Below are 25,232 nucleotides of genomic sequence, written 5' to 3' on the forward strand. Positions count from 1 at the left end.
GCCTGCGGGGCCTTCTGTGAGGTCCCTCTGTGCAGGCGTGACCAGGGGCTGGGAAGCAGCTGGCCGTCAGGTCTGCTGCATGTTGGTGGCCTCCGCCGCTCTCATTTGGGATGCTGGACCATGAGGTGAAGCAGGGCAGGTAAGTACAGTGGAGTCAGAGGTCCCTGTGTAGTGTTGGGCCTGCGGGGCTCGACACCAGGATCATGCAATCAAAACTCAGGTGTTTGGCAACCAGCATGTATTTATGATGTTCACCACCTCCTGGAGTCATGTGGTCATCATATGCAATTTTCCCAGCTGGTTTCCAACAAGTGAAGTCAATGGGGGAAGCTGAACTCACTTAATGATCTCCTGGTTCACTTAACAACTATTGTTATTCGCTTAACAGCTGAGGCAAAAACAAAAGTTGTAAAATCGGACATGACTCACGCCTTGCTTAGCAATAAAAATACTACTCCCAACTGTGGTCATAAGTTGAGGGCTACTTGTACTATGTCACATATCTTTAACACTTAGCAATTTTACATTTGAATTCCTTGCCTGGATACTAACAGGACTAGATGATTTCCTTTGCTTTCTTCTTACTAATCACCGATAGAGCATAATTTCTTGTTGTTGCAATTTTATCAAAAGTTTCCCAAACAATGTTAAGTTCAGAATATAGCCAAGGGGGAAGGAACTAAAAGAAAGATAAGAACCACCAAGTGATCATGCTGACATCTTACCGCTCTATCAATGCAGTTTTGCTATAAGGGGAGTATAGAAACCATTTGGAGTCTTTTTGCTTTGAATAATTACGTAAATTAAATGATTGAAACATAATGATACTTATCTATGGAAAAAAAAGCTACGGAAGATTAAAGAGCAGAATTAAGCCCGTTAGATGTGTCACTGAAAGCAATCATATATTCTCAGTTACTAAAGCCTTTTCTAGCAGCAGCCTCTTTTCGGATTTATCATTAACATCTACATTCTAATACCTCTAAATAATTCAGAAGAGCTTTCAGCTATGCCCTTGCCTGCCTAACAGCAACTGCTTTTGCTATTTACATTGCATCCAAGTGGAAATATTTCCTTAACCCTTAGGGAGGAGCAAGCCTTTTGTTATCTCTCTATAACATTAGGGCTCCCTTCCTCTCCACACAAACATTTATGTGTATATATATAAATTGTATGTATATGAACTATAAATGTAGACCATGATTTATCCACAGAGTTAGGACCATGTGCACTCAGACTGTCATGGAAATACCCCTTTAATAATCCCAATGCAGGCAACCGTCCAATCAGAATGCTATCTCTTCCCTGATACCTGATGCCAGCTTCCCTGGTAATGTAGGCCACTGAAGCAAATCCAGAGAGATTGAGTTAGAAGACAAAATAGCATCCAAGATTCATCTGGTCACTGTTCTACCCTTTCCTTCTTCGCTGCCAGGAACAGGAGAGAATATCAGCATGGTTTTCAGCTTAGGCATTCCAAGGTAGGCCTAGTATCAGTGGGGTAGGGAAGAAAGAGGGAAGTGACAGTATTAAAAATAATCAAAAAGAAGACCACAATTGAACAGGAAGAACAAAGCACAAACCCACACGTCCATGAAAGAATGCGTTGGCTTCTGGACAGTGGTAGCTGGAAGAAATTTGGACACGCTGACAGGGGAAACTATGACTGGTTAGCCAGTGAACCCGGCGCGCCATTGGTGGAAACCGAGCTACAGGTTTGTCTCTTATCTTCCCTTTATGTTTCTTGAATTTACTTCTGTTCTTTCAAGATGTCTCGTTTCAGAGTTTGTGCAAGTGCTTTACTTTACATAAATTGCACGCTGTCCTCCATGCAATAGTTCCTTTGTTTCACCAACCCAGGGGGAAAAAAAGTTTGCAGAAACTGATATAAATATTTACCTCAAAACTTAACATCAAATGGATATTTTGGCTGCTTTTGAATCTGTCATTTTATTTATGTCCTATTTCATTCTCAATCTTTCTCTCGGCAGACCCTTTTAGTGATGTTAGAATAAGTGATATTCAGCAAATTTTGTTTCCTGGATTATATTACTTTTCAGTGTTGTGAGTGGCAAAAGGGGAAACAGGTGTGAGAGATAGATCAGAAAGACTACCCTGACAAGACAATCTAAAAGAGATTTTGAGGGTCAAATTATTTTCTCAGTATTTTTTACAGTAACTTGTAACGTAATTTAGTCTGGTTCTTTAAATAATAGCCTAACTGCACTGGGTCAAAAAATAAAACTAATAGCAGGCTAGTAATATAATTCTCTGCATGTCTACTCTGAAGTAAGTCCCACTGAATTTAGTGGACTATTGAATTGAATTTATTCCTTCTAAATATTTCTAGGTCTCCTGGTTAGACAGAATAACCTATTGCAATAAGACCAGAAGAATAATAGTAATATGACAGTAAATGACTGCAATGGTGTTTTTTGTGTTGATGTCAGCTACTATGAGCATAAATGTGATTCTTCACATTTGCATGATTTCATAGAATTGTTCACAATCCATGCTTTTTCATTGATTATGTTGAAAATGTTTTTATTCATCTGAATGTTTAAACTATTACCATACTAAAAAAAAAGTAGTGTTGAAGTTAATACTGAATGTGTTTGGTCTGTGATGTACTCATTTACATCTTCACAAGACTACTTAATGCTAGAGTCAACATGTTTTGAATCTGCAAATGGTGATTCACATCTACACACAGTATATTTAAATACCATTCCACGTACACATTTTATTCTGTTCTTGATTAAAATAGCTTATGATTTCTACATCATTACCACAATGAGCCAAACTCCATTCTCAGTAATCAACCAGATTTATTTTTTTTTGCTTTTTCTCTCCCTTTGTTTAAAATTCAAAAGTACACTCATATGTTGATAAAAGTGCATAGGAAAACGCTGAAGAGAGAAGCAACCTAGAACTAAGGAGAAATTTTCTAACAGTAAGAACAGTGGAATTACTTGCCTTCAGAAATTGTGGGTGCTCCATCACTGGAGATTATTATGAAGATATTGGATAACCATTTGTGTGAAATGGTACAGGGTCTCCTCCTTGAGCAGGGGGTGGACTAGAAGACCTCCAAAGTCCCTTCCAATTCAGTAATTCTGTTATTCTGTTAAACCCTGCTCTGCAGTGATGAATTTGTAAGTTTGGCTATAAACGTGTATTATTCTCATTGATTAATTTTGAAATCCTGGTTAGGGAAATGTTAGAATATTATACAAATCAACTAGTTTTTCTTGTGCCTACTTATTAATGAATCTAGCAATTCTGTATATTTTTGAAAAAATATTACTAGTCATATCTGTTTTCTTTTCCTATGTTTTCTCAACCAAAATATATAAAACATACAGTATGGCCAGGTGTAAATAAAGAGCACTGTAAAATGGTAATGTTTCTTCCATACAAGAAGACTCAGGACAAATCAGTCATACATTTTAACAGAATGTATTTGGAAGATATGCTGTTTTGTGGATTGATTAAACCAGTATGGGTATTTTGCAAAAGACATTTTGCAAAAAAAAATAGGGCCCATGGTTTCCTTCTCTAAAATAATGTCAATGTTTTAAATAGGCAAGCTATCTACAATACGCATTTTGTATTGTATTCAAAACGCAGAATACTTAAAGTCAACTGATGATTCATACTAAAAATCTGCAACAAATGATATCATTGCTGTTGCATTTGAAAATATTGATTAACCTATCCATTCCCTCATGAGATATAAAAATCAGAGTATACAAGATACACTTAAGTATAATTTGGAAAACATCCTATTTACCTTATGCCATTAGGCTTCAAGTGGTAGTAAAATAGAATCAAACATAAAAGGTTTGCAGTTTACTTTTCCTTCACAAAGTATTTTTTAATGGTAGTGCTGCAATATTTGATATTCACCATAATCCTTTCTACCATATTATATACCATTAAATATGTATTGAATATATAATTAAAGAACAACATAAATTTTTAATTTCCCCTTTCCTTCCTAGTGACAATTTATCCATTTAAATAATGTCCCGGCTGCTTATTACAATAAGTTGGGGTCTTGTTTACATGATACACTTCTAACACAAACAGTGAAAAATGATGACATGAGAATTATATATTTTCATGCTAAAGAGAAATGATATATATTCATATTTCAGATGTTTCTGAAGAACATCTAAAGATTGGCCAAGTATCCATTAACTCAGACCAGTGGAAAGAAAATGTCTGGAATTTAAACTTTGGAACATAAATATATATAAAAAGCTCTGACATCTGCACATCCCAGTGGGCAAATGCATGTGTGACTTTATTCTTATAAACAATAAATATTTTAATATGTCTGAGAGTCTTCTATTAAGTCAAAGGTAAAGGTAAAGGTTCCCCCGCACATGCGTGCTAATCGTTTCCAACTCTAGGGGCCGGTGCTCATCTCCGTTTCAAAGCCGAAGATCCAGCGCTTGTCCGAGGACGTCTCCGTGGTCATGTGGCCGGCATGACTAGACGCCAAAGGCGCATGGAACGCTGTTACCTTCCCACCTTAGTGGTCCCTATTTTTCTACTTGCATTTTTACGTACTTTCAAACTGCTAGGTTGGCAGAAGCTGGGACGAATAACAGGTGCTCATTCTGTTACGCGGCACTCGGGATTTGACCCACCAAACTGCCGACCTTCTGATCGACAAGCTCAATGTGTCAAGCCAAGTGCTAAATAAAAGGTTAAGTGTTTGAAGAACTATGATTTATTGTGAAGCTCTTGTGCAAAGCTCAAGACAGAAAAACTACAGAGAATTCACACCACAGAAAGTATCTATTAGTATAGGCAACATAAATCACTAACATATACTATAACATACATATAAATATATACATACTATGTCAATAAATGAACAGTGAGTCCTATGGGAGAAGGGCGGTATATAAATCAAATAAATAAAAATAAAATAAAAAAATAAAATGATACTTCTTTATGTCTTTATGTCCTTGTGGATGCTCAGTGTTTTAATGCAAGTGTAAAATATACTGAGTTTGTGTTGTCATTTACCCCCAATGTCTATGACTAGAAATCATGATTTGCTATCTGACATAGTTTTATCATGAAACTGACATGCTTATGTACATCATTTACAATAATTCCTATGTGTTTTAATACAAGTATAATAGTCAGAAGGAAACCATGGGCCCTATTGTTTTTTGCAATTGTTTGAAATAAGATTAAATCTACATATGTATTCCATGCAGAATTATAAAAACTTAACAAAAACAAGATAAAAAATAAAAATAATATATACATCCTTAACAAATTTATTAAGGCAACTCACTATTGTTTTAATTGTTATTGTTTGACAACAAAAAATGTAACAATAAAATAGGTGCCAGCTTGTATTCTCAAAAATGTGGTGTCCTATTCCATTCAATTAAGTTCCACAATTCCATCCAGAACAATTCCCATTTCCATGGATGCCTTACGCAAACAGAAATATTTTTATCCCGCTTAAATGATCATTTAACAACAAAAAAAAATCCTTTGGCTGTTAGCATACATTCCTTAAAGTGGGACAGGTAGATAAATTTAAAAGAAATGAATGCTAAAGGATGTCTCTTAAAGTAATTTAAGCGCATGGAGTCCTCATTTTACCTACCCAGATGCTTATAGTTACTTCTAGCATGGTTAGAAAAACACAGGGATGAGGATAAACTAAGTTGCAAGGTAATATTTATATGATTCAGTCAACATTTTAAATAGATTCGGAAAGTGTCAGTTGTGTTCTTCTTCATACTTTATACCATTGCTAACTCTGAGGTCAACATCAGCTATAGGATGGCAGGAGAGACTGGAGTGTAATGCTGAGACTTGACCACTTTAATCTCTCAACCAATTTGTTTAATTAAAACATGGGTGTGCAATGCACCAGTTGCATCCATGTGTGCAACTCAGAGCATTCTATAGTTGACGCTCCACCTATCCACTGCATAGCTACTAGTGAAATCATACTGGAGAAGAGCCGAGTAGTTTGCCAAAAGCGTACTTCCTTTCGGAAAGGGCACAAAGCCATCAGGTTTTTTTAAAGAAATCCCAGTCATAGTTGTTAAATAGAGCCTTGGTGGAGCAGTGGGCTAATGCCTCCTTAAGTAACACCAGCTGCCTGCAATTAGTGCAGGTTCGCATCCCACCAGGCTCAAGGTTGACTCAGCCTTCCATCCTTCTGAGGTAGGTAAAATGAGGACCCAGATTGTTGGGGGCAATTAAGCTGACTTTGTAATAATGCCGCTTGGGGTGTGTGTGTGAAAGCCCTAATAAACAGGCATATACATAGAATGAAGGCTACTGCTAAGCTTGTAAGCCACCCTGAGTCTTCGGAGAAGGGCGGGATATAAATGGAATTTAAAAAAAAATCAGCCACCTGCTAGCCATAGAAAAGTAGGGAAACAGTTGCTATCCAACTGATAGCGGTAGAGGCAATATAAGAGAGGTAAACATACTGATCTGGATCCTTATTTCCTTCCCTCTGGGGAAGCCTTCTGTTTCAGTGACTTTTTTTTCAATGGGATAAGGGCAAAGAGGGCATTTTAACACCTGGAACTCTAGAAATACTGCTACAGGTGTTAAAGGATGCTCTCAAATGGATGCTGTGGTGGTGCTGTGGGACACTTCCCCTCTAACCTCCCAGTTTCTGAGATGTAGTTAAAAGAACTCATTCAAGGATTGTTCCTATGGGCAGCAGCAAACATTAGATACAATCAATCGTTTGTGGGTTTGACGGAGGTCATCATTGGCATAGAAAAGGAGGCTACAGAGTCTTTGCAATTGCTATTTTCAAATCACCTCTGACTGTTCATAATAAAGTTTTCCTGAGTGATAGGGTACAGCAGCAAATGCCAACCTATGTCTCAGAGGCTTGAAGAAGAGAGATGGATTAGCCCTTAGGTGGAGGCATTTTTCTAAGGGCAAGCGAGAGCCTGCTTGGAGAACTCATTGGGCAGTATAATGTTATGGTTCCGACAGATGAAACTCTTCAAAAGAACTTCGAGGCATTGTTTACCTTAAAGGATCTTTTATTCGAGTAGCATAATATCGGCACTTACATAATCAAAGCCAAAAACTGAATTCCCCTCCCCTGGGCACATAGTATCAAAGCACAATTCCCTCCTCCAATTAACAGTCATAAATCACATTCCCCAATTAGCTTGAAGTGCGGGCTTCCTCTCCAGTTCGCCAATTCCTTATCAGCTCTGGGCTCAACAACCTTGATTCTCATGCTACGATTACTGTTGTTATGTCTAGCTGGACTCTCATTCACACTCCCCCCCCCTCCCAGCACCATCTAACTTTAAAAGCGAAAGGAGAAAAATGGCTACATTTCCATCTATTGTCAATGCAAAAAATCCAATGTTAGCAGCGTTGACATATAGCTGTTCAGTTGTGCATACTCTGCAAAACAACATATTCTATTATATCTGTGTTTATACTTTATTAATTTGCTTATTTCAATGGGTTTGGGCTTTTTTGATACTACTGTTTACTGCCTTGAGATGCCGTTGTTATGAAAGGCAGGATTCACATAAAATGAAATTGGCTAAGGCCTGATGCACATTCTTGTCTTGGTTTCTCCTAGAGTCAGCATAAAGCAAGTTCAACCAAAGAAGACATAGAGCCATTCCTATGCATCATATTACCAGCTACCGTGATGCTCTTCCTGGCATTCCTGTTGCTCTTCCTCTATAGACGTTGCCAACGTCGCAATCCTCAGGCTCAGATCTTCAGCATTGACCTGCCAGAATCTCTTCCGGAGCATGAGGTGACAGATTTTCTTTCTGTGCTACCCTGGAACAATGAGCAGAGGTTCCAATACTCCACTCTCCTGCCTGAAACTGCCTTTCTCACTGTATGCCTGCCTCCGTCATATGAGGAGGCCACCATGAAGGCATCCACAGAAGAGGAACATGTTCAGCGATTTCAGGAGCCACTGCCTCCTTATGAAGAGACCAAACCACAATAAGCACACAGAAATCTTTTGGGTCAGGGTTCCCAGTCTATTATGACTTCTGAAAACAAAGTAAGAAGAACTAAGAGCAAGGCAATCCTACAAGCACAATGGAGCTTCAAGGGATTAATTTAAAATGGTAACAGTATCAATTTAAAATGGAACATATATTGAAATAGCTCACCAGCCAACTGTATTGGATGAAGGAAATATTAAACTTAACACTGTGCCTAGGAAATTCCTGGAGTAAATGACATACAGATGTTTTAGAGGACAAATCTGAAGTGAGTTGGATTGCAACAACTGTGTTGGAAAGCAACTAGATTTGAATTACACATATACATAATTGAAAGGGCTTTAATGTTTGTAATGCAGGAATATTTCTTAGACATTTTATGAATTCAACAAATAATCAACAAGTTTACATATCAAAATACTACAGATTATACATGTTTTTTGAAATGTATCTGAAGGTCTCTGAATGGCACACACAATAAATGTGCGGGTTTTTTTGAATGTTTAAGAAAAGTGGAACGTTTGGAGATTTAATTATTGGAAGGCACAGTAAGATATACACCAATGCAGTAATTTTCTGCACTGTGTATAGAATAATTTCACGTTTTTTCTACGTTTAAATAAAACTCCTGTAAATCTTTTAATTCTAGATACAAAGTTAAATATGGCTACATTAAAAACAATAAAGTATTTAATTAATTAATTTATTTTTTATTTTGCTTCTCAGGTAGATTACATTTCTGTCACTAGAAAATCAGTATCATCTATCTATCTATCTATCTATCTATCTATCTATCTATCTATCTATCTATCTATCTATCTATCTATCTATCTATCTATCATCCCTATCATGTATTTGTGAGAACAACCTTTCCATAAGGACATCTACCTGTCCTATCTGAGTAGATAGGGTAGGCATACTCCTAGTGTCTTTCTTTATACACTGTCACCTTATAGGAAATGTGCCTTTTCCCTTGCCCTTCTGGAACATTCTTCCCTCTGAGTTATAGCAGACCACAGTCCTCCCAGCCTTTTAAAAGGCACTGAAGATTTGACTCCCCCACCCCCAAGTGCTGGTTATAGGATGAGGTGACTGTATGCCAGAAGCTTAACTTGGGGCTAGGTTTTTGTTTTGTTTTGTTTTCATGTTTATGGTTTTAAGAGTTTTAATATAATTTTGTTGTTTTATTATAATAATCTTTAATTCTTGATTGGGAGCTTGGTAAAACAACAGTGACTATATAAAAGTTTTAAAATAAACATTGAATTTTTAGCTATATTTCAACATCATAGTTTTAGATATGAACATAAGGAAGAAAATTTAGAACAATTATCACAGCTATTTTTATCAATAACAGCTATGTGAATGTTAGTTGCATAGTTTTCATAAGTCAACAGGCAAAGTAATGCTTTAAGTAATATCCATCAATAGGCGCAAATTTACTCTTTATCTGATAACTATCATTTTATATAAACATGTTAGTAAAAACAGAAACAAATAATTTCTTGGTAAATTAGAATTGCCTATAGGTGAGATGTGCAGCATACAAATCAAATAAGTAAGTAAATAAATAGCTACTGTAATTGATGTGGATGCTTTATTCATATTTATTTCAAAAAAATCGGTTATTTCAAAAAAACAATTGCCTGTTGTCATCCAGATAAACATTTCGGGACAAATCAATGCAATCTACACTAAGGAATGAATTAATGCTATAGAACTAGCATTCTATATTTTTAATTAAATAATTGCATCAGTATAACCTCTCTAATACTGATACTATAGCTATATTGCTTATTTATTATTAGTAGAAGTTGTTAAGAAACAAGCTGGAATTTAACAGGCCAATCTTCTTTAAATTCAAGTCACTTGACTAACAATGCCTTTCTAGTTGGAAAGATTATGCATCAACATAATAAATACTGCAAACCAATAGTTTTCAGAGTGTCTCTACTTTCTTAGCCTAATAAAAGTTTACTTTCTATCCCATCCCTTCTTTATATATCAGTGACTATCAAGATCTCTTGGCAATTCACAATAAAAAGGATAAGCCCATAAAATCAAATTAAAATTAAGTAGTTTGAAAATACATTAAAACCATTAGAAACTTGTTCAAAGGCAAATATTTCCAAGCTCAGGAGGGGTTCAAAGAACAGGAAATTATAAGGAAGCCTCTGGGTGTTAGATAAGGTCTAACAAATGTATATATTGCTATGCACAGTGAAAATGTAGTATGTGAGACATAGTTAAGCCTGAGAACTCAGGATATGATAATCCTTATATTCTAATATGGTCAATAGTACTTCCTAAATGGTTCTTTGCTAGGATACCTAAAAAGTCCAGGATATTATCAATCCCACTTGAGAGTTTAATCACACTTGTGACATTTGGGAGGATGGATTTGTACAGATAAGAAACTTTTATTTTTATATTGATTTATGCAGAAGCAATTTAAAGTTGCAACATAATATATTAACCTGAGCAGGGGGTTGGACTAGAAGACCTCCAAGGTCCCTTCCAACTCTATTGTTATTGTTATTATTATTATTATCCGTGCCGGTTCTAACAATGAACTTTTGTGCAAGTGAAACGTGTGGAAGAACGTACACCAATCTGCGGTCAGCAGTCTTTTCGTGTGCGTTATTTTGCACAATGATTCTTTTTTTTTCTTTCATGCACATCTAACGGTCTCAAATGTATGCACTTTTATTCTGAAACCTTGCCGAAGTTCACTGTTCCTACCCCGAAATTTCGTGAATTGCCAATCCCAAATTACACAAGAAGAATTTGGCATCCTTACAAAAACAACAAGAAGGAAGTCTTGTAACGCTCAGCAAGATTTCATTAGAGGACCTTCTAATCCAGGGATTCCCTCTGGGGGTGCGAGACGATATTCCCGGGGTTGCGAAAACTTGGGTTTTTCAAAATTATAGTGTATATGCATAATTTGTTGCCGTAATTTCGAACTATTTGTAAGGGGTGCGAGAATATATCAGGAGCGTTCTTAGGGGTGCGGGGTATAGAAAAGGTTGGGAGCCGCTGGACTAGCACAGGGGTAGGCAACCTCGGCTCTTTTATGACTCATGGACTTCAACTCCCAGAATTCCTGAGCCAGCCAAGCTGGCTCAGGAATTCTGGGAGTTGAAGTCCATGAGTCATAAAAGAGCCGAGGTTGCCTACCCCTGGACTAGCCAAACCCTAACAAGTAAAACTCGCTCGCTCCCTTGGCTTTGCCAAGCGCGTTCCTCCCCGCAATTCAAAAGGAGTGCGGGCTTGTGAAGTGAACGTCGAGTTTGTGCTTCAAACGAAGCCAGGGCGCCAACTTGGGAGCGCCAAAAGTTTCCTCCGCGTCCCCGAGCGCGGGAAACGCCCTTGGCCCGAGGCAGCCAGCGCCCCCGCCGAAAGGCGAGCATTCCCTCAGCGAAAAGAAACGCAGCGCTGGTGGGAGCGAGCGGGCGAGATTGAACACTCGTGCCTTCTGCTTTCAAAGAGACCTTTTCATCTCTTTCTCTCCTCCTCCTCCTCCCCCCCCCCCTTTGGGCATCTGACAGGAGGCCATGAGCTCATTCCTTCTTTCCCCGGGAGACCGCGCCACAACAAGCGACGTCCCACACCGAGCGCCACCAAAACCAGAAGCTTTTTTTTTTTTCCTCCCGCCCCTTTCTCAATCCAGCAAAACAGCAGGCCCAGGCTCCCTTAAAATCCCCCCTAGGGGCGTAAACGCCGCCCACTCGCAACCAATCAGAAAACGGAATTCTTCGTATTCCCCTCCTCCCTCCCCGCAGCGACCAGTAGATTCTTTGTGCGATTTTCGGGGGCGGGGGCGGGGGCGAATAATTATTCTCTCCACCCTAAACCGGGTTATAGCCCCGCCCCACGACTCTGGCAGCTAGAAATGTTAACGCTCCCAAACTCCCAAACTTTCTAAAGTTCTTGCTTGGGGAGCAGAGAAGAAAAGAGGCTAACCGAAAGGTGAGTTTGGCCGAAAGGAAAGGGGGGGTAGGCATTTTGGTCTGCCGACCCACCCCCCACCCCCCGTCCCATATTTTGAACTACACATCCCATAGGCGTTTCCCCTGGGTCGTGCCGTCCCAATTGAACTGAACGGGGTCAGGTTAGCCTTGGGCTGAATGAGCGAAGCGAAGCAAAGCAGGCAGGGCGCGATGTAGGTGTGAGAGTTCCTGGATTGGGACTTTGCTTCTTTGAAGAGAGAAGAGGCACGACAAATGCAAAAGGAGCCGGGTTTGCCCCGCTGCAGGATAAAAGGTATACCGCAGGGGTCTTCAAACTTGGCCCTTTTATGACTTGTGGACTTCAACTCCCAGAATTCCTCAGCCAGCCAGGGCTGGCTGAGGAATTCTGGGAGTTGAAGTCCACAAGTCATAAAAGGGCCAGGTTTGAAGACCCCTGGATACCGGTTGAATGGGGGGGGGGCGATTCTGAAGCCATGCAAGGCAGACGTGCTTCAGGGAGCACTTATATAGGAGTGGGACTTCAGCCTTCAGGGGGGTCTATCAAATTAATCAACTGTGTGTGTGTGTGTGTGTGCTGTGGAGGACACTACAAGCCCAGTTAAAAGAACAGGAGCAAAACTTCTATCCAGGAAGTTGTTTTCAGGCCATTTCTGCGTTTACAGTCTTCTTTTTAAAGTGATTTGTTATTTTTATTATAGAATTTTACATAGGCTTAAAAACTAGAGAAAGAAAAAGTACAAAAAGAAAAGGTGAAAATAAGGTGAAAGATAACAAGGAAAAGAATATATATATATATATATATATATATATATATATATATATATATATAGAGAGAGAGAGAGAGAGAGAGAGAGAGAGAGAGAGAGAGAGAGAGAGAGAGAGAGAGGACTTCTGATCTTATTTGCAGCTGTTACACATACCAATTTCCATCTCAACACATCCATACTACATATTATGGTCTCCTTTTTCTCTTAAACAATCCATTTTAATCAAATTCCCAAATCACCAGTTCATTTTTATCCATTTTCAGCAAGATAACCGTAAGGGTTTCCAGTCTTTTATAAAAAAAATAACTCTTCCTTAATCAAACATGTCAATTTAACCATTTCTGCAAATATATCTGCTTACAATCTTGTTACTCAATTCTTTTCCTTGTTCTCTTAGCCATAGCTTTTCTTCCTCTCATCAACTTAACAAGTTGAAGAGATAAGAATAGAAAAACACACAACTATATTACATTTCTTCCTTTGCAGATCTTCTTTCAAAAGCTTCATGAATTTACACGTCTAATCCAGAACATAGAAGAACTCCTATAACTTTATTCCTTTTGTTTATATAGGATGTTGAAGACTATAAAACAAGCCCTTTTCTCTTCTGGCTTGGAGATGCCTAAATGGACTGCATTGCCAAATCAGGTGACTTATCTTTTCGTTTCCAGCCTAGGATTAGCCTCATTCAAGAAATAATGGAACTGATTCTCCAAGTTGTCTTGAGAGACTTACAGACCACAAAGGATCCAGATGTTTTTAAATTAGCCCAAATTAAACCAAAGAGATTGTAGGGGCTAAATCCATAATATGTGGTTTGGAACATTAGATGGCAGGAGTTTCTGGACATGCTTGGGGGGGGGAAGACTAAATGCATTGGTGGGGGGCACTAAAAGGGGGAAGTGGGAAACCAGATAGCTGTTTTCGTTTTACTTTTACTTTTTGTTATTTTGTCTGTTTTTTCTTTTATATATACAAACAATAATAATAATAATACAATTTTGTCAAAAACAGATCATGCCAGACAAATCTTATTGCGTTCTTTGACCAAGTGACAAAATTAGTGGCTCAGAGGAATGCTGTGGATATAATTTACTTGGACTTCAGTAAGGCATTTGATAAAGTAGATCACAACCTACTACTTGATAAGATAGAAAAATGTGGGTTAGATAGCATCACCACCAGATGGATTCGTAGCTGGCTGACCGGCTGTACTCAGTGTATGGTCCTCAATGGAACCGCATCTACATGGAGGGAAGTGTGTAGTGGGGTGCCCCAGGGCTCTGTTCTGGGCCCAGTGCTCTTCAACATCTTCATCAACAATTTGGACGAGGAGCTAGATGGGGAACTCACCAAGCTGGCAGAAATAGCCAACACTCCAGAAGACAGCTTAAGATACAGGAGGATCTGGACAGACTTGAACACTGGGCGCTATCTAACAAAATTAAATTCAATGGTGAAAAAAGTAAGGTTCTACATTTAGGCAAGAAAAACCAAATGTACAGGTATAGTAGGGGTACCTTGCTCAATAGTAGTAACTGTGAGAGGGATCTCGGAGTCCTAGTGGACAATCACTAAATATGAGCCAGCAGTGTGCTGCAGCTGCCAAAAAAGCCAACACAGTGCTAGGCTGCATTAACGGATAGAATCAAGATCACGTGAAGTATTAATGCCACTTTACAGTGCCTTGGTAAGACCACACTTGGAATACTGCATCCACTTTTGGTCACCACGATGTAAAAAAGATGTTGAGACTAGAAAGAGTACAGAGAAGAGCAACAAAGATGATCAGGGGACTGAAGGCTAAAACATATAAGGAACGGTTGCTGGAATTGGGTATGTCTAGTCTAATGAAGCGAAGGATGAAGGGTGACATGATAGCAGTGTTCCAATATCTCAGGGGCTGCCACAAAGAAGAGGGAGTCAAGCTATTCTCCAAAGCACCTGGAAGGCAGGACAAGAAGCAACGGATTGAAACTAACCAAAGAGAGAAGCAACCTAGAACTAAGGAGAAACTTCCTGACAGTTAGAACAATTAACCAGTGGAACAACCTGCCTCCAGAAGTTGTGAATGCTCCAACACTGGAAGTCTTTAAGAAGAGACTGGACAGCCATTTGTCCGAAATGGTTTAGGGTTTCCTGTTTTAGCAGGGGGTTGGACTAGATGACCTCCAATGTCCCTTCCAACTACTACTACTACTACTACTAATTATTATTATTATTATTATTATTATTATTATTATTATTATTATTATTATTATTATTATTTTCTTATTTCTATTCCATTCCATTTTCTTTTTTGTGCTGCATTTGTCTGGTGTAATACTAGTCCAGCCAGAGGGCACAGGTTGGGACAAGTTGCAAAATCAGTGAAACAATGGAGATACTAGTATTAAATATTAAGCTCAGGGCTTTTTTTGACATAGAATGCTCAGAACGGAGTTCCGGCACCTTTTTTGGATGGAACCTTGTAGGGCAGGCAAAGAGGGTTGTATGACGTGTGAGTTCCGGCACCTTTTTCTTTTACAATAAAAGCACTGATTAAGCTCAAATGGAAATCTTTACTGTATAACAAAGTTTTGTATATGTTGCAGTTGTTTATTAATGACACTTTTACCTTTGGATGTAAACGTTAAATAACCTTATGACTGACATTTTAGGAATTACAGTTAATATTGATATAAATATTTTTAAAAGTTTAAATTATCTAAATATTAAAGAGTGTTAATAATTTCTAATCAATACTGTATGTACACTATTGTGCCTAAATATAATGTACTCCTTAGGTTTTATAATAATAAAATACAGTTAAAGAATAAAAATAATTTTTTAGCACAACGACCTCTAGTTCAGTGTGGTCATGCCATAAAATCTGCATCACTGATGCTAACTTTGCATGTTGTCACTAGATGTGTGCTATTGTAGATGTGAATATCCCAGAAAAACCATATTAAAGGGACAGTGTGAATTTCCAACTTAATTTCATATGGCCCCTCCTCCTTGTCAACCCTTTGAATTAGGTCAGGTCAGGAGGCAGAATTAGAAAGGAGTCAACCTGAGCATCTCTCACACACTTTGGTTGTTTGTCAGCATGAAAGTTTGTTTATGTAATCATCATTGTCTCTATTTTTTTGGCTCCCTTCCCCCCTCTGTCATATTTCACATCCTATACTGCTGCCCTCCTGTCTTTTGTATGCATTGACATTATGCCATGCATAAGTTAGATCCTCCTTGGGAACAGCCCTATAATTAAATGATACAAGGTGGTCTCCTTGGATAGGATCCTCTGGATATTCCAAATAAACTCTTATTGGCCATATTGTCTAAGTTACCCAGTTACTTTGCCATCTTGAATGTGGACTTGGGCAGTAGCTGTCCTTGCATATTGATTATCTATGCTGTCTCCTCATGTAAGACACTTCACTAGTGAGATGGGTGGTGTATAAATGTAATAAATAAATAAATAAATAAAGTCACTTTCTTTCAAAGAAAGATTGACCATGTTCCTGAAAAGGAATCCTTGTGATTGAGATGACAAACAGATCTAGCCAGCCCAGGTCTGTACTTGAGATGGCAATAAAAGTGCCACTATCTTGATATGTTCATGCAATGCATGAGCAGGTGGAACAAAGTGTTGTGTGCGAGCTGTGTACTTGTTCTGCCCTATTCTGGGCACAGGAAGCCAGCCTGTTAGTCTTATGCTTTAACTGAATGTTGAAGTAAAATAATTTAACTGCTAGTTTCATCAACTTGTGATTAGTTAAATTAATTTTGCCTATTCAACTTGAATCAAATTAATTCTGAAAAGTTAAAAAATAGTGAATTAACAACCACTTTGCCCCAAAAGCAATATTCTGATCTCAATTGTTGTCATAAGTCAAGAACCATCAATTTTTTCTAGCAGTTCCATAACTTTAAATAGTCAACTGAACAAATAGCCATAAACCAAGGATTATCGCTACTCTTTTTTGATATCTGTCAGGAGATTAGCTTGTCCCAGCCTGACACCTGTCAGGTATATGGAGGCCAAAACCCAGAATTGCGGCACAGGTAGCCTTGTTAGCTGCAAGTTCTGGGCATTATGACCTAAGCATGTTTGAAAGGTGTTTCAACTTTGTGAATGTTACTTGGAAGTACTACCAAAGTAGAGAGCAAATCTATGTATAGTTCACCTTTCCCCTCTCTTTGGAATAAAAACCAGACATTTGACTCTGGGATGAAAGAGGATAGATTTTTTTCTATCTTACTGTCTTTAATACTTTCTTTTGTAGTAATTTTTTGCCACTCAAAATATTTTTTCTAAACATTTCTACCATAAAGTGTTTTTTCCCCTTTGAAGCGTATATTGCAGATAGTTGGAAATTTGACTGAGGAAATGACTAACAGAGGAGGGAAGATAAGTAGCTCATCCTTATTTCTTTGCTTGAATCGCAACCTTCTAATTTTTAAACTATCACAACATTAAATGCATCTGTGTATATTCTCCAGTAGGGTCATTCACACGTTTGAAAAGAAATGCTCCAAGACTTTGCATGAGCCTAGTACCTCTGACTCATGAAAACAGCAGGTTTTTCTGTGTAGAGCCAGTGCCATGAGGCTTTAAGAATTCCTTGAACCAGCTCTTTTGCAGCCTTGGGCAGAAGCCTGGGAAAACTTAGGCTGCTTTAATAACTACAGAGAAGTGCTGTGCATGTGCTCACAGCATACATCAGGGGTGTCAAACTTCCGGCCTGTAGGCCGGACGCGTCATTGGGAAACCATGCCCAGCCCATTGCCAGCAATGGCAAAAAAGCTCTGATACGTTGCATGATGTCACGTGACGTTGCAGGTTTGACATGTCTGACATACATCAAGCACTTTTTTCAAATTCTTTGTGAGGTGTGCACAGCTATAATACTAGTGGGTCTGTTTTGTGAGCAAGGGTGTGCTATAAGATCAGAGTGCAGGATGGCAGTAGTAAGCATTATTGAAATAAAGTTGGAAAATTGGTTTTGAATAGTCCTTCTGTCAGTACAGTGCCTCTTGTTTGAAGTCCCAAAGATGCTTTTTCACAAGGCAACTGGACTTTCTGAGGGCTTCCTTGATATGTTTTAGTTCTTTTTCTTTCCAATCTTTGCTGGTAGGCAGATCTTCAGCTCTGAGGTGTAGGGTTCTGATAACTCCCATTTTGTGCTCCAGTGGGTGGTGAGAATCAAAATGTAAATATTGATCCATGTATGTGTGATCCGTGTCTGTGTGGGAAAGGATAAAACACCCAGACACAAACTGAAGACACAAACCTCCAGGTGGCTTCAACGACTCTCTAAAAGAATGCAAATGACCAGCTGTCTGCAAGGAGTATAAATCCTTCCATTCCCCACCATCCAGTCAGAGCTGAAGAAGCTTCTTGGATGAGCAGCAAAACGTCTTCAAAGAAAAAGCAAGAAAGTCCAGTTGCCTTGTGAAAAAAGCACCTTTGGGACAACCGATAACTATGACCTGGATGAATCAGAACCTCCATAGACACTCCTGTTTGAAAGAGTTCTGTCCTTTATTCATTTACTGTTTATTTACTATGTTACATCCCATTTTTCATCCAGTGAGCTCTAGCCAACCCATCTATTCTCACAACACAGGGTGATTCAGGTATGGCTGACTTAGAGTTACTGAATGAATGTCTACGGAGATTCTCAATCATCCAGGTCAGGGTTGTCCCAAAGGTGTTTTGCAAAAGGCAATGGGACTTTCTTGGGTTTTTTTCTCCTTGAATATATTTTGCTTCTCATACAAGAAGATGCCGAAATTCCAAGAAGAATTGAAAAAGTTTCTTGGATGAGAAGCAAAACGTATTCAAAGAGAAAAAAAAAGCAACAAAGTCCGGTTGCCTTTTGAAAAGCATCTTTGGGTTACTGAATGAGCTTTATGGTTAAGTGTGGGTCTGCCCTATCGTAAACTAACTCAGTAAACATTGTAACTCTTAACAAACCTTAGTTTAATTTATGTTTTATTGGTATTTTAATGAATTCCTTCTGAGTTCATAGTATGCAAATTATTTAGTAACAGTGTCATGATCTGTGACGTGGACTTTTTTTTTAAAGGCATCTGATTATGAAATTCGACAGTATGAAGCTGCCAAATGGGTGTGTACATCTCTTAAAACCATAGACTGGGATGCAGCCATCAATGCTGGCTTCATGAAGCTCTTTGACTATATTAAAGGCAAGAATGAAAAAGGTAATATACAACGTATGCATCCTATTTTCTTGAAATTGTTCTTTTTTCACATGGAAAAAAAATCATGCCACACAGACATATTTCATCATTTCCCAAAATGTGTTGCCTTTTTAAATATCTTATATGCATATTCTAAAAGCTTTTATTGGAAGTTGTTCTTTATTTTTTTGGCTAAAGGTACATGCAAATATTTTAATAGACAATTCCAAACATGGATAAAGAATACCGGTAAGTAAGTTCTTAAAGTTATTAGAAAAGTAATCATTCTGAGGACATTCATTTTACCAAAGGTTGTGTGGTTAAATTGCCTCAATCCTCTAAATTTTGGTTTAAAATTGCAAAAAATGTTTAATGATTGCATTGGAACCATTTTTTCCTCTGTAGTAGTCAGGTGCATTTTTAAATATTTTTAAAGTTACCTCATTTGTAGGTTTTCTGAACGGAAAGCATAGTAGATATGTTTTCTGTTTTGACTGAGTTAGCTTAAGATTAGTCATTTGATTATATTTATTTTGCATGCAGTTAGTATTGAGCTAGATGTTTGACCAGAATAAAACTATCTTAAATCATTATTTCTGGCTGATACCATTATTTAATGTATGAGAGATTTCAGGATTTTAGCATCCTAGTTTAAAGACTCGTTCCTTAAAGTTTAGCAGCATGTTTAGTTTGCTTCTTGGTGGGGCTAGTGACGTGATTCTTCCTGCCTTTTGCAGGAACAAAGATAGCTATGACAGCTCCAGTGACATGCTATGTCCAGCCAGGAGCTGGCCCGTTCTCCGAGTCCATCACAACAGTTGCCTTTTATTTGCCAACTCAGTACCAGGCAAACCCACCCAAGCCTTCAGAAGCAGATGTCTTTATCGAAACCAGGCCAGCAATTACAGTCTTTGTCAGGTAAATATTGACCTCTCAGAAGGGACCCTCTTGGGCTATTAAGGGAAGGGGGTGGGGGAGAGATGTATGTATGAAGTAGTTTTTTTTTAAAAAAATACAGGCAACAGAGTCCCTGTTTAAAATATCTATATATTACTACCTGCTGCATATTATTAACTAGCCAGTTGGGATGTGTGAGAGAAAGTTTCCTTCCCCCCCCTTTTCTACTGATCTTAGTATGATAATGTTTTATCAATTGGGATGAAAGATAGCTCTTGCATACAACAGCTAATTGGTCATAATGGAGTATATCTGGGCTAAAAGCTATTTAACATTGTTAATAATTGTTGTCTGCCACCTTGTGGTGGATAAAATATGTTGTATATACTTTTAAATATTCTAGGATTAAAAAAAAAGCCTGCTAAAATCAAGAGTTTCCAGAAGTTCTCAGATGCTTTAGTAATTATAAATACATAGTTTTTCAATTTCTGAGCAACTTTGCTTAAGATCTAGCAGTTCTACAAATAATAAATCTAAAAAGAAACCAGGGGATGGAAACAGTACAGGTTATCACTGAGTTACGAGCGTTCACTTAACACTCGTTTGAAATTATGTGATAAGCGTCCCCTAGTGCTTATGAGCAAGTCCCATGGCCTCAGATCCAACGGCAGTGGCCTGGAAAAGGCTTTTGGTGCCTGGATGAGGCCACCGGAGGGCCACGGAAGTGTCCCCCAGCCTCAGATCTAGGCGGCAGCAGGAACCGCGGCAGAGAGGAGACGGATCTCTTCCAGGTGAATCTGGCGCAGCAGGAAGGGAGGGGGAAGCATGAGGTATCTTGGCAGGTCAGGAAGGCCTTTGGGGCCTATTCCATCACTAGGCCCTCCATGGCCTTCTCCACTCTCAGATACCTCATGTTCACTTAACAAGCCTTGTGCATCTTAACGAGCAAGGAGACTTACTCCCACAAGTAAGGCTCCATTACACTCGTAACTCAAGAACTACCTGTATTGTATGGATGAAATTTGTATTCTGTGAAAGGTATTTTATATGCCATTCCAGGAATCTACATTTGTACCTTCTCATTTCTTCTTTCTCTTAAAACAGTCTTTGGGATTGGCCCACGTTATTGTTTTAATCCATGAATCTCATTGTTTGTTGTATTCAGAGACAGTATGTTTGTTCAGCATTCCATGCTCCTATGAAAACATCATGGGGGTATATTCATTTGTTGCTTTTATAATATATGCTTTTATAATATATTCCCTTTGTGAGAAAATTAAACAAAGGACAGATGATCGATGACTAGGAATAACATAAAGCAATGTTTAAATGCTGGGAAATAATATTTCATTAACACTGATTATGAATTTTGACTTTGTATGGTTGGTCTAGGCCCTGCTTTTTCAAAATATGTATGTTTCTGTTCTTAACAGATCATTTGGGGGATTTGCTAAAGCTAAAAAAAATCAAGAAGAAATACAGGCACTCGCTGAAACTTTAAGGCGGGATGGAAGAACATTTCAAGAAAAGATCTATTACACTGCTGGTTATGACAGTCCATTTAAATTGCTGAACAGGCATAATGAAGTTTGGCTTATCAAAAAAAGCTAAACTCTTTCCACAGCAATACAGATTATAAGTATTAACTTTTAAATGCTTAATTGAAAAGGGGATTTTTCCTTATGTATAAAAGCTGTGTTCCTATATATTTTCTAACATATTTCTTTGCTTTTACCATTGCCTAAATTTCTATGCTGATATAAAACTGATTTTTTTTGCCAAAATATGACTAATAGAGTAATGCTAATAAGTATTATTTTATAATATTTATAATCCTGAATTCTGTTTTGTAGTAAATTAATTGAACTTTCTACAAAAACAGTAATGCTTACGCAAGACTTTTCTACCAAGTTGGAGGCCTAATCTGGGGAGAAAGGAAATTTCAAAGGCAGGTAAAGTAACTTAGAATCTCTATGAATCCCATAGTTGTTTCTGGAGTTTTGTTTTCCTTCAGTAGGACGCAAACTGCTAAAGAGCATTATTTTACTGCTGATCTTTGCTGCAAAATCAAACATAATGACCTTTTGATAGTCTTGATACACTAATTAAATCAAAAGCCATCTCAAGTTTCCCCCCCCCCCCTCCTTCCAGAGAATAGGGAAAGGGGCAGAAAATTACACCCTGTTGCATTACCAAATCCCACCATACCCTTTGGAGAAAAAAATTAAAAGGCAGTACTCTTGAGCTGACCAAAACAAGAGATCCTATCTGCTTCCCCCTTTAGCTCTTTTGGACCCCTTTGAAAATGTTGTTTAAAAGGTAAGAAAGTTAATGCCAATCCCCAGCTGCCTCTTAAATGAAACACTGGGCTGGGGATTTTTAAACAATTCTGATGTGTCCTGTAAATCAGGGGTTGCTGAATTTGGGAGGCACTTCGTGGCCTGTTTAGGGGGCAGCTTTTAAGGTGAGAGTGAGAGTAGCTTGCTTCAGAGGCCTCCCATTCCCTTTCACCTCCATTATTGATTGTGGCCCTTAATTCTTTGAAATTTGCCTATGCTTCCTCTGAATACTTATTGAATATATAGGTAGTTCTTGTTTAGCAATTGGTTCTGGCAACTCAATCATTATGTGAAGTGGTTGCTATGTGAAAATCATGTAACTGCTTATGATTTTTTTCCTTCAGCTTCCCTTTTTCCTTGTTCCCTCACCCTTTGCAATACTCATTCCAGTGCTAAAATAATTAACTCGAATGTAATTTGTATTTACATTCATTGGAGAAGGGATGACAAGAGAGTAAGCAGGTATACAGTGGGCAATAAACATTGAAAGGAATGCAGTAGGTTGGCTGTTGTGCTTGCAGCTGCTTAAGAGGCAAAGAAAACCTTTCAATGTGAAACTGATTAGGATCTTGTCAGTTTCAGATAGCAAGGGTAGTGGGCTGGCCTGTTCTAATCATTATTAAGGTTCACAGAGCTGACCTTGTTTATCTGTAGTTAGGACTTTGAGAAAAGTTCTGTGCAGGGACAAAAGCAGTTCAGGGAATAAAGCTTGTTTAAACAATCTGTAAAGGGGCAAGAACGGGGGAAAAAATCAAGTCAACCAAAGAACAATGCAGTATAGTGCTGACTGACTGTTGTGGCGAACACATGACTTGACAGATGCTGCAAAGGTTTTAAATGCAGGCATTAGTCGCAGTTACATTTTGAACAGTTTTAACTTCAAAAGATTGCTTTTTGAGGCAGTCGCTGAACTAAGACTACCTGTACTTGAGAACTAAGAAGGGATACCCTTAATTAGAAAACCAGATTCCAGTTGTTAGATGCCACAGTGTATGTAAATTATCATTCACATGCTATAAATATTCAAGAATATTTATGCCTGAAGGAGTAAATTATGCTTAGATTCAACTGTCATTAGTTTGTGCTTTGCTTTTGGGTGAAAATATTTGACATTAGTTTGTGCTTTGCTTTTGGGTGAAAATATTTGACATTAGTTTGTGCTTTGCTTTTGGGTGAAAATATTTGTGAAGACTTGAGAGCCATAAAGCAGAGAATTTAGCAGTCTAGTTCACTAGAGTTCAACGCTATCATCTTCCATATAGTATGCAGTGTGTTTTTCTACCATGGAAACCTGCAGTATTGCTGATCCATGTTGTTATAATGAAAAGTAGCATAACCTGGTGATGATGATGGGGGTTCCAGATTCCTAGATTAATTCATCATTACTGTACGATTACCACTTTTACTGCATTATAAGCTGTGCATTTTTAATCTCTGAAAGTTTGTAAGGAGCTGTATTATCTTTTTTTTTAAAAAAGGATTAATGTAGTTCAGTCGTGGTACTTCAGCTAAAATACTTAACACAAATCTCCCAGTTATCCTGTATTTTATTCAGTATAATTAATATGGAAAACTAGTGTTACTTCTCAATGAAATTGCATTGTATGCTGTTTCTTCCTCATGTTTGTGTATACAGATAGTTGACTTGCAACTGGTAGCTTAGTGGCCCTTTGAAGTTATAACAGACCTCCCCAGCGCTACTTTCAACTCAGATTTTAAGTTCCAGGGCCACCTCCGTCACAACTGCATTTTGGGGCTCGGCAACCAGCCCACATTTACAGCCATTTGCAGCATCCCATAGTCATGTGTCACACATTATGCTTTTTTGGGGGGCCCAGAAATCAGTGTTCCTGGCAAAATGCCCATCATGAATAATGATTTCACTTAATGACTGTGATGTTTGCTTAATGGCCATGGTTAATACCTTAATGACCACTGCAAAAGAGGTTGTAAAATTGGGTACGATCTGCCATAATTCTGGGCTCAATTCCAGTCATAAGTTAAGGACTACCCGTATAACAGGGAATAGCAAACAAATAAAAATGTATACATACTAATTTTGTGCCATAAACAATAGAAAGAGGAAATATTTCTTTGTACACATTAGTCTCTAAACGAGACATAAAACTCTCCCTTAAAATTTCATGCCCTCTTACAGTTATAGTTGGCTTAATCATACCAAACACTAAAGGTGTTTTTTAGTACTAAACAGAAGAGGCAAGTCTGAAATTGGACATTGTTTGTAAGCATTTAAATGGTTTACTAATAAATACATACTCAAGTTTGCCTTTTAAAATAAAATAATTGTACTTTTACTAAGAACACATGATGTAATGTTTTCAAATTTAATTATATATGTTTTGGGGAATAAAGCCTTATTTGGCAAGTATGCTATTTTGTAAAAACATCTTGGTTTAATAGGTATTGTGTACATGCATTGGCTGAAGCACAAGGAATAAAATCAGTGAAAACAAACATGTCTGTATATGACTGATATATGTGGAAGTAAGTAGTTAAAAATATTCTGTTCTGAAGAACATCCCACGGAATTCCAGAATGTTAGTTTTCCCCAGACCAGCTGATCCAGCCTGTGAACCTTGTTTTGGATTATATTATATTTCCCTATTATTGGTAACATGACATAGAATCTACACCTGGTTCCATTTAACATTGTTTATTGCAAACTCATCCCTTTGATATGAATTACTGGTAGTGAAGTGTGATGGGGTATACTATGCCCTACATACTTTCTGCTTACTTCAACCTCTGCTTTCTCCCTCTTCAATGCTTGCTTCAAACTCTGGTTTGAGAACAAATACTGTAGGCAGATTTTTCATAAGCCCATGTGTACAAATATTTGAAACATTTCTAAGCATTCTAAGAGTACACATCGCTGAGCTTGAACACAATAACATAAGTAAGTTATTCTCTAAATAGCAATAGAGTTTTCAGTCAGACAGGCAGAGCAAGGTGGATACATAATTTCAAAGTAGTTAATTTTATCTGAAATTTGGGAACTAAAATGCAGTTATTAAAAAAAAGCATAAAAAGCAAAAAAAAATA

At 38.0% G+C, this 25,232-nt stretch overlaps 2 protein-coding genes across 2 annotated transcripts; both read left to right on the forward strand.

The window, feature by feature from the left end:
* Nucleotides 1–1,601: 1,601 nt before the first annotated feature.
* SMIM28 (small integral membrane protein 28) lies at nt 1,602–7,999 on the forward strand (the record flags this gene model as incomplete). The annotated part of the gene is made up of 2 exons (XM_083348650.1): nt 1,602–1,715; nt 7,616–7,999. The coding sequence occupies 2 exons, from the start codon at nt 1,602–1,604 to the stop codon at nt 7,997–7,999; spliced, it is 498 nt and encodes a 165-aa protein (XP_083204776.1).
* A 3,868-nt stretch (nt 8,000–11,867) lies between these two features.
* Nucleotides 11,868–24,558, forward strand: HEBP2 (heme binding protein 2). Its single transcript, XM_083368549.1, has 5 exons — nt 11,868–11,972; nt 13,314–13,389; nt 18,819–18,954; nt 19,671–19,851; nt 21,264–24,558. The coding sequence occupies exons 2-5, from the start codon at nt 13,315–13,317 to the stop codon at nt 21,439–21,441; spliced, it is 570 nt and encodes a 189-aa protein (XP_083224675.1). The 5' UTR covers nt 11,868–11,972; nt 13,314; the 3' UTR covers nt 21,442–24,558.
* Nucleotides 24,559–25,232: the final 674 nt, after the last annotated feature.

The sequence above is a fragment of the Vipera ursinii genome (assembly GCF_947247035.1).
Source record: "Vipera ursinii genome assembly, chromosome: 1".
Taxonomy (NCBI): Eukaryota; Metazoa; Chordata; class Lepidosauria; order Squamata; family Viperidae; genus Vipera; species Vipera ursinii.